Source organism: Coregonus clupeaformis, chromosome 19 (genome assembly GCF_020615455.1).
Source record: "Coregonus clupeaformis isolate EN_2021a chromosome 19, ASM2061545v1, whole genome shotgun sequence".
In the NCBI taxonomy this organism is placed as follows: Eukaryota; Metazoa; Chordata; class Actinopteri; order Salmoniformes; family Salmonidae; genus Coregonus; species Coregonus clupeaformis.
Window position 1 is genome coordinate 56,658,698 of NC_059210.1, and position 13,320 is coordinate 56,672,017.

General features: G+C 44.6%; 1 protein-coding gene across 2 annotated transcripts in view; it reads left to right on the forward strand.

The window, feature by feature from the left end:
• The window catches only part of LOC121532320 (lysine-specific demethylase 7B-like), a 42,131-nt gene that overhangs the window by 11,709 nt on the left and 17,102 nt on the right, over positions 1–13,320 (forward strand). For both annotated transcript variants that reach the window (XM_041838189.2, XM_041838190.2), the window contains exons 2-4: positions 6,245–6,330; positions 6,741–6,858; positions 10,594–10,754. In XM_041838189.2, coding sequence (XP_041694123.2) covers positions 6,245–6,330; positions 6,741–6,858; positions 10,594–10,754 — 365 coding nt within the window. The remainder of the gene's footprint in view (positions 1–6,244; positions 6,331–6,740; positions 6,859–10,593; positions 10,755–13,320) is intronic.

Here is a 13,320-nt window from a genome sequence, read left to right on the forward strand (position 1 = left end):
TTTATTATTACGTCTTCTACTTTTCTATTATTTCTCTATTTTCTTTCTCTCTGCGTTGTTGGGAAGGGCCCGTAAGCATTTCACCTGTTTTTTTACAAAGCATTTGACGAATAAAATTGGATTTAATTGTATTTGAGATCATTTCATTGGAACGTCACTTCTTGAGCTGTCCACCAACATTCAGCTTTGTCTAGAATAGAATACCGGTATGGTGCAGAGGAATGGGGATGCAGCTTCAGTCTGCCTGTACAGGTGTGTGAGCATACATGTTGTACAGTGAGACTCTGAATGCTACCAGTGTGTCTGCTGTCACCATGGAGACATCTTTGTTGTGCCACCAGCAGGCTAGGTGAAGCACAGGGCAGCCTTCTGCCTCTGACAGATTGCTTTATTTGTTTGGAATCACTTCTCAATGCGGAAGCCAGGGGGGAATAACTGCAGTGAAAATGTTTTGACATCAGGCCAGCGGGGTTGAAGTAGAGCAACCATTGGTGCTTCATAAGTGAACCCACCCAGGTGTGTGCACATTCACAATGTCAACCTGATGACCCCCACTCACCCTGCTCTCCAGGATTCTCTTGTGTGCCATCGGATACGAACCTGTTTCTTCTAGCCGAATGTTGGAACCATTTCCTCACGGTTAACAGATGTCTTATTTTCTTCCATTGTCTGCTCAGATTTCTTGCTTCCCTGGATCAACACAATGAACCTCTGGCTGCACATCTGACTAATGAACAACACCACTCAGACAAGATGGCAGGTCTCTTTACAGTGGAGGCAATGAGGCGATGGATCGTCAATCTGTCAGTGGGTTCCCGGGCAGAGGAAGAGGATTTCACCCTCATTGGCTCCCTATCTATCTCTGGAGTGCTGCTTAGTTATGTACCTTGCTAGTGGTATTTTATCGGTATCCTTGATATTTTAATGGGATCATCCACCAGAACACCCCTGCTTCACATTCAAGTCAAAATAATACTAATGCGCAGCCAGGACTTTTTTGTATAATCTCTAGTCTTTTTGTTTTTGCCAAAGATGATCTCCCCCTCCCACAACAACAGTGGTGCAATACAACTGCAACAGCCTGATGTGTGTAGTCTATGTAGGGAAAAGCAACAGCAGCCATGCAAGATGCAAATCCAACAGTCTATAAGTGGGAGTAAGAAGTATCTGTTGTAAAGGATATTGAAATCCTTTTTTGTACCTGGTGCATCTCTCTCACATGATGATGATGATATTAAATAGACTACACATGCACAGGGGAGCGGGCTAGACTCCCAGGAATGATAATCCATTGAGGGTTAAATGAACGGGAAAGACTGGGGGTAACCATGGCACCAGAAAAGAGCAGATCTCACCTCTGGATCCCTATCACATGCTCATTGCTCCCATCATGCTCCATGCTTTGTCTGCCTCTGTAAGCTCTCTGATTAGTCCCTCTCACTGAGGTAGTGCTCTAGCTGTATGTTTGGCTACCTGCCGCTAGAGACTCCCAGCCACAGCAGTGATCAGCATGTCATCACTGAGAAAGTTGCATCATTCCACTCCATATCCGAAGAGGAGGTGAGAACAAAGGCAGAATGGTATAGCCTAGTAACAGAAGCACGTCACTAGCTCAGGTTGGTGGTGAGCCTGACAGGGTGTTGAATACAGTATTGTCTGTGGTTGCTGTTTATCTATTCTGCCCCTTACGGTTGGAAACCATATCCTATTTTGATTTGTTCTGTTGCTGTTCTTGTAGGATAGATGCCTAGTCTTTCTATGTTGCTCAGCCTAACTGCCTTGTCTTCTCCCCTTTCATAGTACAGTGAAATTGTTAATACATTTTCCTCTTATGCCCAGCCTAATGCTTACCCAATGGAAGTAAGATGCCTACTCCCTCCTTTGAACCAGCCTGAATGTCTTACACTAGGTTGGGAATTCCTTTCAGCGTGACATACATGCCTACTGGTTGCCTGGTGACTCATGCGTTTCCTAAGAGAGTGGTGGTTTCATCATCATAAGCCTGCTCCGGAAACAATATGAGCTGCGAGTCGTTATTAGCGATGTGCACTTCACTCTCCGCAATAGAGTGAGTGGAAGTAGCGGAGTGGAAAAATAGAGGGCCCACTATTCCGATGCTCGACTGCAGTCATGACGTAAGGATGAGTGGGTGTGGGTTGTAGTCGGTTCTGGACAGTCTCTCCGAGCCAGACATTCTCAACAACACACACTGCCACTGTATGATTAGTTACCAGTGTTCAGGGGGGCTATGTCCTCAAGATGTGGACTAGCTGAAATAAGATGACAAATCAGTGGCGGTGTCGTCAAGACTCCTTTCAGCCTGTCGGCCGGTCCTCTCCTCCTCCCTAACCTGCGGCACCCTCCCCCCACACCAGTGACCCGCCTAGCCTGGCGGGAAGGGAGAGCTGGAGTCTTTGATGTGGGCACCTTCACTGCTGCTTCAGCGGGGCCGGTTCCCACTCTCGGTGGCATCATGGATGCCCCCTACCACCACTGCCCCAGGCTATGCCAAACACAGCCCTCAAACATCTGAAGCCACAACTCAGCCCCTGTAAACTCAAGGATTTACGATGGAGTTGAGCGGCGACTAGTGTGGACGTCACATAAAATGAAGTAAAATGACTGATTTCATCCTCTCGAGTGGCGCAGCGGTCTAAGGCACTGCATCGCAGTGTTGCGGTGTCACTACAGCCTGGGGTTCGATCAGTTGAACAGTGTTTCCTCCGACACATTGGTGCAGCTGGCTTCCGGGTTAAGCGAGTGGGTGTTGAGAAGCGCGGCTTAGCGGGTCATGTTTCGGAGGACGCATGTCTCGACCTTCGTCTCTCCTGAGCCCGTTGGGGAGTTGCAGTGATGAGACAAGATGGTAATAGGATCGCAATTGGATATCACGAATTTGGGGAGAAAAAGGGGGTAAAAATACATTTTAAAAAGTCTGATTTCAGCACCCAAAGAATAGCCCGCAATTACACACGACATTGTCGCTATGAAGTCGGAGCTCCAGTCCGCCCACATTAGTCGCTGCTCAACAAATTGGCAACGTTGGACATAAACAGAATAAAGCTATGTCATATGATATTCCTGCTATTTTAGGTTGACAGGGCACAGGGAGTGTGCCTATGTTGCCCTCAGTGTTGTGATTTAAAGTATTCCGTTCTGTTCGTTTCGTGCATGCTGCTTTGCATAGCGCTGCTCTGGAAGTGATGGGAATACTCTAGCTGAGTGAGTGGCATAGATCTAGGTCTCACTCTGCACTGAGGGGGTTGAAGTTGTCTTAACTTCCCCTTGGCAACCGTTTCCATAGCTGAAGCCAGTGGAGCCCTCTGGAGATCATTACTCTGCAGGCTTATGAGGCTCTAAGGCAAACTGGTCACTATGTTTCATGCGTAAAACAGCTATTTTCCTGTTGAATAGTGCCCAAGGTAGCCTAGTCGAAATGACTTGTGGAGTATGATGTCCTTATGTGACATTGGATCGGGATGGCAGGATGTTCTGTATATGAAAGGAAGTGAGCTGAAACCTTTTTATAGCTTCCTTATGTGATTTGGAGAAAGCCCTGTAAGATTTGGATTCCCTGGATTCCTAAAGTTAAACACAGCTCACAAGTTTTAAAGAAGACAACTTTGACACTTCCGATTCGTCCCTGCCTACTATAGATGGCTGTTGATGTGTACCATAGTTGGTTGACCACTCGGCTGGATCCCTTCTTGAATGAGAGGGGGAAGTATTTATATTTTGCAACAGTTATTTATGAATAGTAATTTTGCATTTACAATATCAAAGTGACAGCTAATGACCGAAATAGAATAATAGGAGTGTTGAGGGTGATGTTGGATCACTTCCTAACTTTAAACTATACTGAACAAAAATATAAACGCAACATGGAAAGTATTGGTCCCATGTTTCATGAGCTGAAATAAAAGATCCCAGAAATGTTCCATACGCACAACAAGCTTATTTCTCTAAAATGTTGCGCACACATTTGTTTACATCCCTGTTATTGAGCATTTCTCCTTTGTCAAGATAATCCATCCCATCTGACAGGTGTTGCATATCAAGAAGCTGATTAAACAGTATTATCATTACACAGGTGCACCTTGTGATGGGGACAATAAAAGGCCACTCTAAAATGTGCAGTTTTGTCACATAACACAATGCCACAGATGTCTCAAGTTTTGAGGGAGCGTGCAATTGGCATGCTGACTGCAGGAATGTCCAACAGAGCTGTTGGCAGAGAATTGAATGTTCATTTCTCTACCATAAGCCGCCTCCAATGTCGTTTTAGAGAATTTGGTAGTACGTCCAACCGGGCCTCACAACCGCAGACCACATGTAACCACGCCAGCCCAGGACCTCCACATCCAGCTTCTTCAATTGCGGGATCGCCTGAGACCAGCCACCCGGACAGCCGATGAAACTGAGGAGTATTTCTGTCTGTGAGGAGAAACTCATTCTGATTGGCTGGGCCTGGCTCCCAAGTGGGTGGACCTATGCCCTCCCAGGCCCGCCCATGGCTGCGCCCCTGCCCAGTCATGTGAAATCTATAGATTAGGGCCTAATGAATTTATTTCAATTGACTGATTTCCTTATATGAACTGTAACTCAGTAAAATCGTTGAACTTGTTGCGTTTTTATATGACTATTCAGTATATATTTTCTAGAGATACAGTGCCTTGCAAAAGTATTCATCCCCCTTGGCGTTTTTCCTATTTTGTTGCATTACAACCTGTAATTTAAATGGATTTTTATTTGGATTTAATGTAATGGACATACACAAAATAGTGAAAATTGGTGAAGTGAAATGAAAAAAATAACTTGTTTCAAGTATTCACCCCCTTTGCTATGAAGCCCCTAAATAAGATATGGTGCAACCAATTACCTTCAGAAGTCACATAATTAGTTAGATTGCACACAGGTGGACTTTATTTAAGTGCCACATGATCTCAGTGTATATATACACCTGTTCTGAAAGGCCCCAGAGTCTGCAACACCACTAAGCAAAGGGCACCACCAAGCAAGCGGCACCATGAAGACCAAGGAGCTCTCCAAACAGGTCAGGGACAAAGTTGTGGAGAAGTACAGATCAGGGTTGGGTTATAAAAAAAATATCAGAAACTTTGAACATCCCACGGAGCACCATTTTAAATCCATTATTAAAAAATGGAAAGAATATGGCACCACAACAAACCTGCCAAGAGAGGGCCGCCCACCAAAACTCACGGACCAGGCAAGGAGGGCATTAATCAGAGAGGCAACAAAGAGACCAAAGATAACTCTGAAGGAGCTGCAAAGCTCCACAGCAGAGATTGAATGATCTGTCCATAGGACCACTTGCTTAAAGAAAAAAATAAGCAAACATGTTTGGTGTTGGCCAAAAGCCATGTGGGAGACTCCCCAAACATATGGAAGAAGGTACTCTGGTCAGATGAGACTAAAATTGAGCTATTTGGCCATCAAGGAAAACGCTATGTCTGGCGCAAACCCAACATCTCTCATCACGCTGTGGGGATGTTTTTCATCGGCAGGGACTGGGAAACTGGTCAGAATTGAAGGAATGATGGATGACGCTAAATACAGGGAAATTCTTGAGGGAAACCTGTTTCAGTCTTCCAGAGATTTGAGACTGGGACGGAGGTTCACCTTCCAGCAGGACAATGACCCTAAGCATACTGCTAAAGCAACACTTGAGTGGTTTAAGGGGAAACATTTAAATGTCTTGGAATTGCCTAGTCAAAGCCCAGACCTCAATCCAATTGAGAATCTGTGGTATGACTTAAAGATTGCTGTACACCAGCGCAACCCATCCAACTTGAAGGAGCTGGAGCAGTTTTGCCTTGAAGAATGGGCAAAAATCCCAGTGGCTAGGTGTGCCAAGCTTATAGAGACATACCCCAAGGGACTTGCAGCTCTAAATGCTGCAAAAGGTGGCTCTACAAAGTATTGACTTTGGGGCGGTGAATAGTTATGCACGCTCAAGTTTTCTGTTTTTTTGTCTTATTTCTTGTCTGTTTCACACACGCACAAAAAATTGCATCTTCAAAGTGGTTGGCATGTTGTAAAAATCAAATGATACAAACCCCCCAAAATCGATTTTAATTCCAGGTTGTAACGCAACAAAATAGGAAAAATGCCAAGGTTGGTGAATACTTTCGCAAGCCACTGTATGATGTGGAATATTGTGTTGAGCACCTGCTTCTTTTCTATAACTGAATCTGAATGTCTCCTTTTTCTCTTCCCACTCCAGCTGTGTCCAAGTGGAAGAGCACCATGCCGTGGACATCGATGTTTACCACTGTCCCAACTGTGATGTCCAACACGGACCCTGCTTGAGTAAGTACCATCCACCACACACTGTCTCTCTGCATTACTCCAGCACAATTGATTTTAATTGCTAGTTGGGGAATAGTTGGCTCTAAGGTAGACGTCTACCCTTTCTCTATTTATGATCTAAAGTGGGTCTGACCTCCCAGAGCATACGGAGGGGGGCATTGTTAGGATAATTCAATGGTGGGGTAATCATCAAATTGAGATTGAACATGGCCCTTGTTCGGCTGCGGAGGACGTGGGCTTTATGGGCTTGTGAAATGGTTTATGGAGACAATCATAACTCAAGGCTTCCATGTTCCTCAGACGCTTAAGTAGCTAGTCTAGCCCTGCTAGCTCTGTGTAGTATCTGCTGTGATCACGGAGTCTCTGAATGTTCAAGAGTTTAACAATTAATTGTTGTCTTATCTTTGCAGTGAAAAAGCGTAACAACTGGCACCGGCACGACTACACGGAGCCTGACGATGGCAGCAGGCCGGTTCAGGCGGGGACCTCTGTGTTTGTACGAGAGCTGCAGAACAGGCCCTTTCCCAGGTACTGAAGGAGCCAAGATACTACCCACCAGCAGGCCTGACACCCCTGTGACCAAGCCACAGATGCACACACAAATCACCGAATAGCAGTGAGCCCAAGGTTTACACCCTGAGTTGAAAACCAGTGTTTTCCTGGTGTGGTCTGGGCATTGCACTGAACCAGCATGAACTGGGCTCTTGCCTCAGTGACACATTTCAGATACAAACTCAACTCTTACAAAAAAGGCAAGAGGCTACGGATCCGTAGGTAAACGCCCCTGTCCTGCGTGAAGAATTACCCCGTCCCAACACCCTGGATCCCTTTTCCCCAGAGCCGAAGATCCAAATCACGTTCTGCCCATGTGTTTCTTTACCTCTACTTTACGCACACATTTTTGTAGTCACTGTCCCTTCACATTTCTCACTGTCAATCGTGATGGATAATTCTTCACGTTTTCTACCGGTGAAACGTCCATGCATGATCTGCATGCCAACCATTTGATCTCAATCAGATTCATGGGGATATGCATTTAGATCATGAGTTATACAGTGTTGTTTTGAATTATGCACAGTGAGATAATTTAAGAGCAGATCGTGTTAACGAACTGTAGCATAGCCTACCTGTGTTTAGTTTCAAAGCACATATTTTGCCTAGTGGCGCACTTTAGTTTTGGCCACATGAAATAAATGCGACCATTATCACAATAAGCAATGAGGTAATGTTTTTTTGTCTTACAGTAACGTTATACTATGCTATTATATTCGGTTCTGTTATGTAGAATACTATCATTGTGATCTTGCAGACATTGATTCAGCTTTGATCAAACTTTATTAAACAAGCACCATTCGCCGGAGTAGCCTGTTCTCTACGAGTAGAGTAAAGACTGTGCATAAATTAGAGAATCCTGCACATGCCAGAAGCTTTGGGACCTTTAGCTGTAGGGAAGAGGGATCCAGAAAAGCTCTCACATTCTTCACATGCTGCTACTCTGTTTATTATCTATCCTGATTGCCTAGTTACTTTTACCCGTACCTACATGCACACATTACCTCAACTACCTCGTACCTTTGCACATTGACTCGGTACTGGTACTCCTTGTATATAGTCTTGTTATTGTCATAGCTGTGGGAAGTAGGGGTGCTGAGGGTACTGCAGAACACCCTGAACAAATCTGAATTTAAAAAGTATATTAATTTTAAAAAATCAGCATCTCTGCTTTGGGAAAAAAAGGTAGTTGTATAATTAAGAACAGTATCTTGCAGTATTCAGTAATTGTAATTGTAAGAGTTGTTGCCCTGTCCCTTTCCCAGCAATTGTTATTCTAATGGAATCCAGAAAGAACCTGTCCACATTTACATCAAAAGGTGCAAAATTATGGGCAAAGACACAAAACATCTACATCAAATAAAACAAAACAAGTTTTTGATCAAATAACATGGAAAACAACTACTTTTTGTGCGCCATTAATTTACTATCCTTAAAAACCACTTAATGTAAATGTACATTACTACACTGCTCAAAAAAATAAAGGGAACACTTAAACAACACAATGTAACTCCAAGTCAATCACACTTCTGTGAAATCAAACTGTCCACTTAGGACAGCAACACTGATTGACAATACATTTCACATGCTGTTGTGCAAATGGAATAGACAACAGGTGGAAATTATAGGCAATTAGCAAGACACCCCCAATAAAGAAGTGGTTCTGCAGGTGGTGACCATAGACCACTTCTCAGTTCCTATGCTTCCTGGCTGATGTTTTAGTCACTTTTGAATGCTGGCGGTGCTTTCACTCTAGTGGTAGCATGAGACGGAGTCTACAACCCACACAAGTGGCTCAGGTAGTGCAGCTCGTCCAGGATGGCACATCAATGCGAGCTGTGGCAAGAAGGTTTGCTGTGTCTGTCAGCGTAGTGTCCAGAGCATGGAGGCGCTACCAGGAGACAGGCCAGTACATCAGGAGACGTGGAGGAGGCCGTAGGAGGGCAACAACCCAGCAGCAGGACCGCTACCTCCGCCTTTGTGCAAGGAGGAGCAGGAGGAGCACTGCCAGAGTCCTGCAAAATGACCTCCAGCAGGCCACAAATGTGCATGTGCCTGCTCAAACGGTCAGAAACAGACTCCATGAGGGTGGTATGAGGGCCCGACGTCCACAGGTGGGGGTTGTGCTTACAGCCCAACACCGTGCAGGACGTTTGGCATTTGCCAGAGAACACCAAGATTGGCAAATTCGCCACTGGCGCCCTGTGCTCTTCACAGATGAAAGCAGGTTCACACTGAGCACGTGACAGACGTGACAGAGTCTGGAGACGCCGTGGAGAACGTTCTGCTGCCTGCAACATCCTCCAGCATGACCGGTTTGGCGGTGGGTCAGTCATGGTGTGGGGTGGCATTTCTTTGGGGGGCCGCACAGCCCTCCATGTGCTCGCCAGAGGTAGCCTGACTGCCATTAGTTACCGAGATGAGATCCTCAGACCCCTTGTGAGACCATATGCTGGTGCAATTGGCCCTGGGTTCCTCCTAATGCAAGACAATGCTAGACCTCATGTGGCTGGAGTGTGTCAGCAGTTCCTGCAAGAGGAAGGCATTGATGCTATGGACTGGCCTGCCTGTTCCCCAGACCTGAATCCAATTGAGCACATCTGGGACATCATGTCTCGCTCCATCCACCAACGCCACGTTGCACCACAGACTGTCCAGGAGTTGGCGGATGCTTTAGTCCAGGTCTGGGAGGAGATCCCTCAGGAGACCATCCGCCACCTCATCAGGAGCATGCCCAGGCGTGGTAGGGAGGTCATACAGGCACGTGGAGGCCACACACACTACTGAGACTCATTTTGACTTGTTTTAAGGACATTACATCAAAGTTGGATCAGCCTGTAGTGTGGTTTTCCACTTTAATTTTGAGGGTGACTCCAAATCCAGACCTCCATGGGTTGATAGATTTGATTTCCATTGATAATTTTTGTGTGATTTTGTTGTCAGCACATTCAACTATGTAAAGAAAAAGTATTTAATAAGATTATTTCATTCATTCAGATCTAGGATGTGTTGTTTAAGTGTTCCCTTTATTTTTTTGAGCAGTGTATATTGCACATAGGCTGGTCGTCTAGGTTTGTAGCTGTAGACTTTCCATCACCATGAATAAAAACAATGCACAATACAGTAATTGAGTACATTGAGACATCAAGTGGTTTGTGATGATGTGATATGATGATGTGGCTCAGTTGGTAGAGCATGGCACTTGCAATGCTAGGGTTGTGGGTTCGATTCCCACGGGGGACCAGTACGAAAAAGTATGAAAATGTATGCACTCACTACTTTAAGTTGCTCTGGATAAAAGCGTCTACTAAAATGGAAAAGGAAGAAGAGACCATTTCAGTTTTAAATAAGTTGCATTTGCAAGAACCTGAAAAACATATCAAGCAAGCATTTTTATATTCCACAAGTATTATCAGATTAATGATCAGGCTCAAGTTACAAATGCTGGTAAGCACTCCAATACATTTTTCACAAAACTAGTGCACTGTGCCTTTTACTAGTCCTGTATTAGCAGACCGATTTATAGACGTCTTCATCGGGGGCAAAAACATTTTTCTGCAAAAATCGCAGCACCCCCACCCCCAAACTACTTCCTGCAGCTATGGTTATAGTTATTTTATTGTGTTACTATTTCCTTTTTAATTTTTTGCTAATCTTTCTTACTTGTTAACTCTGTAGTAATGTAAATTACCCCTCTTTCCTTTGATGCAGTGCGGCTGAGATCCTGGTGCAGATGCAGGGGCATCAGGTAACACACAAGTACCTGGAGAAGCAGGGCTTCAGCTACCCCATCGCCGTTCCCGAACTGGTCGGACTGGGTCTCAAGCTGCCCCCCTCCAGCTTCTCTGTCAGGGATGTGGAGGAGTATGTCGGTAAGAAGAGAACATTTTAAGAAAAGATCACTCTGTCACAGTATGTGCTGTTTAGATCACTCTCTCACAGTATGTGCTGTTTAGATCACTCTCTCACAGTATGTGCTGTTTAGATCACTCTCTCACAGTATGTGCTGTTTAGATCACTCTCTCACAGTATGTGCTCTTTAGATCACTCTCTCACAGTATGTGCTCTTTAGAGCACTCTCTCACAGTATGTGCTGTTTAGGTCACTCTGTCATAGTACGCTGTTTTGGTGCCTGTTTGCTTTGTGTACATTAACTGTGCCATATTTATTTTCAAAACCGCCCCATTTTCAAAGGAATTGGGTCAGTGTACTAATATCTGTTAGACATTTTTGGATAATTTACCACTGAGGAAGATGTTAAATCAAACGTGTTTGCTAATGAGATGCTAGCTGAGCATCTTGTTGAGGATTTAAATATTAATCCTAAGTGCTTGCCTTGTAACGTGTCTGTACATTACTGTAAATTAATGTGCCTCTGGGCCATCTCCGGTAATAGAGCTGGGAGGTTTACTGGGTCCACCTTTTTACATATTACATTAAAGGTATAGTCAGCGAAATGACGTTGCCATGAGCAGCATCGCATATATTGAGATGAGTGAGATGCAAGACTTGGCTCTCACACAGTATCTGCGCATGTGCACGGTAGATGTTTAACACGGGAACAGGACTCTTGCGGGATTCCGGCAGGAATGGGAGTCAAGTTCTAGAGTCAAGTTCGGGACCGGATCGACAGTCTACAGGAACGGGTTGTACAGGAATAGGTATATAAACAATAAAAATAAATCTATACAAAAGAAATGCTCATTTCCCCCCTCCCCCTTCCGTTGGCTCACTCTCATGCCCCGCTCCAGTTGTAGCCAGTCACTAGTTTACCTCAGATGCCAACATAGACTGTCAGTGAATGATGAAGCCTTCAAGAAAGGAGTTGCAGCCAAGGACCCATCATTAACATTAGAGCCAAGGAAAGAGCAATGTTTTAGCTAAATTTGATAGTTGTCTTTGACAATGAAGGAACCGAGTACACGGCTTGCTTTTATCAAATGGGGTACAAGCGGTGTGGCATAGCTCCTCTAGGCCTACTCCCAACAACGTTACCGGTCAAGCCCAATTGTTTGCCTATTTAACTAAACCTGTGCCATCTGAGGTGAAGAGTGAAATACAAATAGATTGACTGATGCAGTACTGCCACTCTTTTTTTTTTTTGTAACTTCATGTTGTAAATGTTGTGGCCTAAATGTTCATATGTGTGCAGTGCTCAGCTGTAGGCTACGGTTTTATGCCGGTGCTGAGCAGACCATCCTGCTGGGATCTCTATCCTCCAGCCTTACGTCATCAACATTTAGTTCATTTAGAACAGTGGTTCCCAAATGTGGGGCGAGCAAGGTGAAATTGGGTAGTGCATCATCAGTTTCCATCTTGTCATGTCAGTCATTGCATAGCTTAGAGAGAGAGAGCTATTTATAACCTGTCAGAAATGTCAGCTAACGTTTTTTAGATAGGTTTTTTTGCCTATAGATTTTGTAGTAATGTTCGAGTCACTCATCACATGAATACACATTAGACATGACAAAATGTGTAGCATTGCAGGAAATGAACTTTAAACCTGCAACATTTTCTCTCTGCCAACAAGAGGGGTGAGAAGTTAGTGTCATGAGCAGTGCTTGTGCCCATAGAAATGGACGTGGCGTGTGCTCGTACAGGGGGGGCGTGGGATGTGCACCAATGCTGGAAGGGGGGCCTGAGTGAAAAGGTTTAGGAACCCCTGATTTAGAAGACACTCTTATCCAGAGCGACTTACAGTCGGTTCATTTAACTAAGATCGTTAAGACAACCACATCACAGTCGCATATTGCATTACTGAAATTATTTTCAAAACATCCTAAACACACACAACAGCCTACATATTTCTGCGCATAAAAATGAGCACAGGACAGGAGGGATTTTTATCGGAAGGGACAGGAAAGTTACGGGGTTATAGAACTGTTGCTGGATCAGAACAGTACAGGAAAAAAATTGACAGGAATGAATTTTCACTCCTGTGTCAATCTCTACATTTACATTTTAGTCATTTAGCAGACGCTCTTATCCAGAGCGACTTACAGTTAGAGTGCATACATTTTTATTTTATTTTTTATTTATTTTTTATACTGGAATCGAACCCACAACCCTGGCGTTGCAAATGCCATGCTCTACCAACTGAGCCACATCCCTGCCGGCCATTCCCTCCCCTACCCTGACTGCGATGCAGTGCCTTAGACCACTGCGCCACTCGGGAGGACACCTCTAGTGCAGGGGTTCGCCTCACACTGTTCACAGTGTGGTAGCCAGGACACCAAAACAGTGAAGTTGAGCCTCGCACTTCAGCGCTCTTAGTTGTTGCGGAAATTGACCCACAATGCTGTTTACTTTTAAGTCTACCTTTAATCCACCAATAATTAAAACGTATGTAGATAATGGTGGATTAGTTTACAGAGGACAGTGGTTCATCACCTCTCTCAACTATGGAGTCTGGTACTTATGGGATCCCCTTTCCCAGTA